At 42.3% G+C, this 4,660-nt stretch overlaps 1 protein-coding gene across 1 annotated transcript; it reads left to right on the top strand.

The window, feature by feature from the left end:
- Positions 1-220: 220 nt before the first annotated feature.
- On the top strand, positions 221-808 carry LOC113290707 (glutamic acid-rich protein-like). Its single transcript, XM_026540289.1, has one exon. The coding sequence runs from the start codon at positions 221-223 to the stop codon at positions 806-808; it is 588 nt and encodes a 195-aa protein (XP_026396074.1).
- Positions 809-4,660: the final 3,852 nt, after the last annotated feature.

Genomic DNA, 4,660 nt, shown 5'->3' with positions numbered 1-4,660 from the left:
GAAATATTTGTTTAATTTTCATAATTCGATGATTCATGTTCGTATGGGAGTGTTCATGGTTTTATGAAAACCTGAGTTTTGCTTGTCTTTTGTAGATTCGAAGAAACGAGCAAGTTTTGAAGTGCCAATTCTTGCATCACAATCACTACTGTTAGTGGAATTGTAAAAAGGTAAGAGTTAATAATTATCGTTTCATTGCGAAATTGGCATCGGCATATTCATGATTCTGTGTTCTTGGTTCCAGACAATAGTGTCTTCCAGCAGCGACTATTCTTCTAGCTCTTCTGAGGAGGATTCCAGGATCCCTGTGGCTAAAACGCGTGCTAAGACGAATCATGCTGAGGAATCAAAGCCTAGTGTACCTCTTAATAACCGTAGAGTCACTTATGCTGAGCTCATGAAGCGAAAAGCCGAGGATGACAGGATGGATGATTGTCGGCGAAGAAGAGACCGAGTCCAGCGCAGAATGCTAACATCTGAGGATAAACTTCGATCTCGAGCTGACGGTGTAACCTCGGACTCTGATGCTTCGGAAGATGAATCCGCGTGGGTACCACGGGATCTCAAGATTAAGCCAGACTGGAGTACCAGGGAGATCGAGAAACTGGTCAAAGCTGACCTTGAAGCTGAGCGTGAAAAAGAAGAGGACTGGTATTCCTTATACAATGATCCTGAGATTCATCTTGACTTCGTCAATGGCCCTGATAGTGATTCCGATGAAGAATTTGAAGAGGACTCCGCAAAAGACGATGATGATAAATCTGATAATTCTGGCAAATCTGATGACTCCGATGAATCTGACGAGTAGTCTTGCTCATGAATTTCTCTAAGATTATTTATTTTTGTCGAAGTAGATATTTTCTGGTTACTTGAGCAGTTTTTTGCCGTTGAGGCGTTTCTGTAGAGATTATTTTCTGAACCATAATCCCTTGTCGTATTTTTTGCCAAATATCCTTTATATCTCCAACTGAATAGGATGGACCAATGTCCGTGTAGACAATAATTATCCATGAAGTACGATTATACGAGCCGTCTGGGAGACACGCGGCCTGCCAGATCATTAATTCACAGTTGCAACGTTGGTTCAATCCGAAGTATCAGTCCCCAGTATTTCCATGTCGAATACGCCTGAGCTGTCAGTCCCCAGTATTGTCGCACTTCGTCTACATTACCGGATACACTCTGATTCGAGAGTTAGGGTTTCAATAAAAACCGCAACAAATTTGACTATATTCGCTATAGGATAAGCATCAAGACCTTCAATGTATAGGTTTTCTATTTAAATAACATCTCGTCTCCTGCATTGTGTATTATTAGAAGTAATTTTGATCACAATTATACCTCTCGTCGCCATGTCCAGCAGTAGTATTTCTTCTCGAAACAAACCTCAACCAAAGCATGAAGTAGAAACGTCCGTCTCAGTAAGTCGTATACTTTTCTTCATCTCCATTTGATCAGAATTATTGATCATAGAAAATAATTTGTTGCAGTATGATCAGAATAATCCATCTTCTTCGCATAATTTGAGTCATAAGCGGACTGTTAAAGCCCCTGCCCGGTACAGGTCAGCTCATGCTGAAGCTGGAACATCCGTAAGTAATTCCATAACTTCTCAGCTGAGGTTTTCCATGCTCGAGGTTCGATAAAATTAAACACTGTTTCACTTCATTGCAGGTTGATGTTCGTGTTGTTGTTGATGCTAGAAAGAGGAGGAATGGGAAGTCCGTGGTCGTGGTTGACGATAGAGGTAACCGTGAAGACTCTACTGATTCCATGGAGGCTGGGGTTAGAGCTCACATTCACGAGTATCCAACACCTGGACTCCCCTTTGAAGCTCCCATGACTAATACTTGCCCAAATAATGAGGTGGTCGGTGGATTCTTCATTCCCAAATGTCACGTACCTCTGTATACTAAAATTTGGATATGGTACAGGCATATCGCTACGACGGAAATATGGAGAGGCTTTCTCCCAACCCTTCTGAATACGGTGGCCGGACTGTTACCGATCATTGAAGAGATGAACGAGATGAATCTGCGAGATGTCAAGAATCATGAACTTCATAGATGGGATGACATGATATCGAATTGCGAGACCTTGCGGTTCAACGTGAGTTGTCTCCGCCGTCGGCTCGAGATGATCAAAATTGACAGCGCAACGGCTGCTGCTGATGCGATTTCTACCACAACTGCTTTCTTGGAAGAGTAGAAGGCACTTTCCTTGGAGTCGGAAAGAGTTGAGAAAGTTTTCCAGGACTTGAAGGTGAAGACCCAAAACTTTCAAAAGAAGCTTGACGTGGCTGTCTATAAAAATTACTCTCTGCTGGATGGTTTACTCTGAGTGAGCATTTATAATTGTTGTTTTCAAATAGGTTTATGCTTTTCTTTAGGTAGAATAATTGATCATGGTATGAAAGAATTTTTTTCTCATTTATGAAATGTTTAATGAACAAAGGAGCATTTTGCATACTCTTTGGAGGAATATAAATTACATTTTGAGAAATGCTTGAAATGATGAAAAGGTAAGGGTTTTCTACGGATCATGCATAATACGCTTTGAGACATTTACCGTCGATGATATTTCCTTCCACTCCTCCGTCAATAGCTAAGGTCTTGTAATATCCACTGGATACTGCCTTGATGATTACATATGGTCCTTCCCATTTCGGAGAGAACTTAGGAGCAGACATATCTTGTTGAATGTGTTTTGCTGTCTTTAGAACCAAATCTCCTACTTGGAATGTTCGAGGTCTTACCATTTTTTTGTAAGCTATGGAGATCCTTTGTTTGTATGTTTCCACGTATTTTTCTACCTTAGGCTTCCTTGACTCAAGCATGTCCAGTTCGGTGATCCTTGACTTGGACACTTCTGTTTCATCCCACTGTACTCCACTGGATGTGGCGATCCTTGCTGAAGGAATCTTGATTTCCACTGGGATTATGGCGTCAACTCCATAGACGAGAGAGTATGGTGAAGTTCCGATCGAACTCCTTGGTGCAGTCCGGTAGGCCCATAAATCCATATGCAATTGTTCATGCCATGTTCGAGGATTATCATGAATTGTTCGGCTGAGAATTCGGATCAAAGTCTTGTTGATACTCTCTGCTTGTCTGTTTCCCTGGGGATAGTATGGCATGGAGAAAACTTGTTTGATGTCGTACTCCTCGAGCAATTCTGTCACGTGTTTGTTGGCGAAAGGAGTTCCATTATCAGTGATAATGTGTTTAGGAACACCGAACCTGCATATTATGTGTTCCTTGATGAAGGATGCGATCGTGACTCCAGTGGTGCTTCGAAGAGGGATAACTTCAACCCACTTGGTAAAATACTCAGTTGCAGTGATGATGTACTCATGCTGCTTCGAAGACGCTGGATTGATTTTCCCTATGATATCCAGTCCCCGTCTATAGAAAGGCCATGGACTATTCACAGAATTCAACATGAGACAAGGAGTGTGGATGAGATTACCATGGACTTGGCATTGATGATATCTCTGAACGTGCGCAGCTGCGTCATCTTCCATGGTTGGCCAATAATATTTCTCATAAATCTGGAGAAATGATTTCCTTCTTCCTTGATGTTCTCCATCGTGCATTTCTTTTAAAATCGTTGGGATTTCATGCTCAGCTGAGCATCTCAGTAAATTCCCACCAAATCTTTTACGGTATAAGATTTCGTCAAGGAAAACGAATCTTTTGGCTCTCTGAATGAGTTTGATTGTCTCATTTTTCTCCAGCGGCAGTTCGTTATCCCGCATGTACTTTATGTAAGGCTCTCTCCAGTCCCCGGTGTGATAGACTGTCAAAGCTTCTAAGTGATGAAGAGGCGTCTGGAAATTGGGACAAGATCTTTGCAGATTTCTTGATTGAGCCTCCATGGAAGGCCAGTAGTATCCCATCCTTTGAATCTTTCTGTAAAGTGTTACTACCAACGTCTGTCCACAGATTTCTTCATGTATGCGTTTGAGTTGTTCGCACGCTTCGTCGTTTCCAAGGCATCGTGATAAAGACCCATCAGGATTTCGGTAGTATAACGCCCGATGAAGCAAGAAATAATTCTTTAATTCCTTGAGACTGACTTTCCTCTCTGAAAGAGAATTGCTCAGTTCATGGATGATAGGGGTTCGCCAATCGTTTGCTTGAATATCTTCGACTTGAGGAGGCCAGATAGAAAAAACAGCTCGCCTCTGTACTGTGATTATTTTCTCTGCTCCTTCGAATTGCAGCTTGGAATCAAGAGTCGCTAGGCAATCAACATGCCTATTGTTGGTCCGTCCAGTGTGGACGATCATTGCACCAGCAAAATGATTTAATATCCGCTGAGCTTCAGCTCTGAATGGGGCGAGCGTGATTTCTTTGGGAGAGTATGTTCCATTCATTTGATTGACCAGTAGTTTTGAATCTCCTCTTATCTCAAGGTGTGTTGCTCCCGCTTGCCTGGCCAGGGACAAACCTAGTAAGAAAGCTTCATATCCTGCTGAATAGTTGGTGTAATGGAAATCCAGCTTGAACGAGTGTGAGAAGACTTCACCAGATGGACTAGCACCACGCCCGCTCCTCCACTGTCGTTGATAGAGGTGGCGGATTCGTCAAAGTATAAGAGCCACGTTTCTTCTTTGATAATTAAGACCCCTGGAAATCCACCGTGCACATATTCATGT

Source organism: Papaver somniferum, chromosome 6 (assembly GCF_003573695.1).
Source record: "Papaver somniferum cultivar HN1 chromosome 6, ASM357369v1, whole genome shotgun sequence".
Classification (NCBI taxonomy): domain Eukaryota; kingdom Viridiplantae; phylum Streptophyta; class Magnoliopsida; order Ranunculales; family Papaveraceae; genus Papaver; species Papaver somniferum.
The sequence above is the reverse complement of the archived record's forward strand: the minus strand, read 5'-3'. Positions and strand labels throughout refer to the sequence as shown.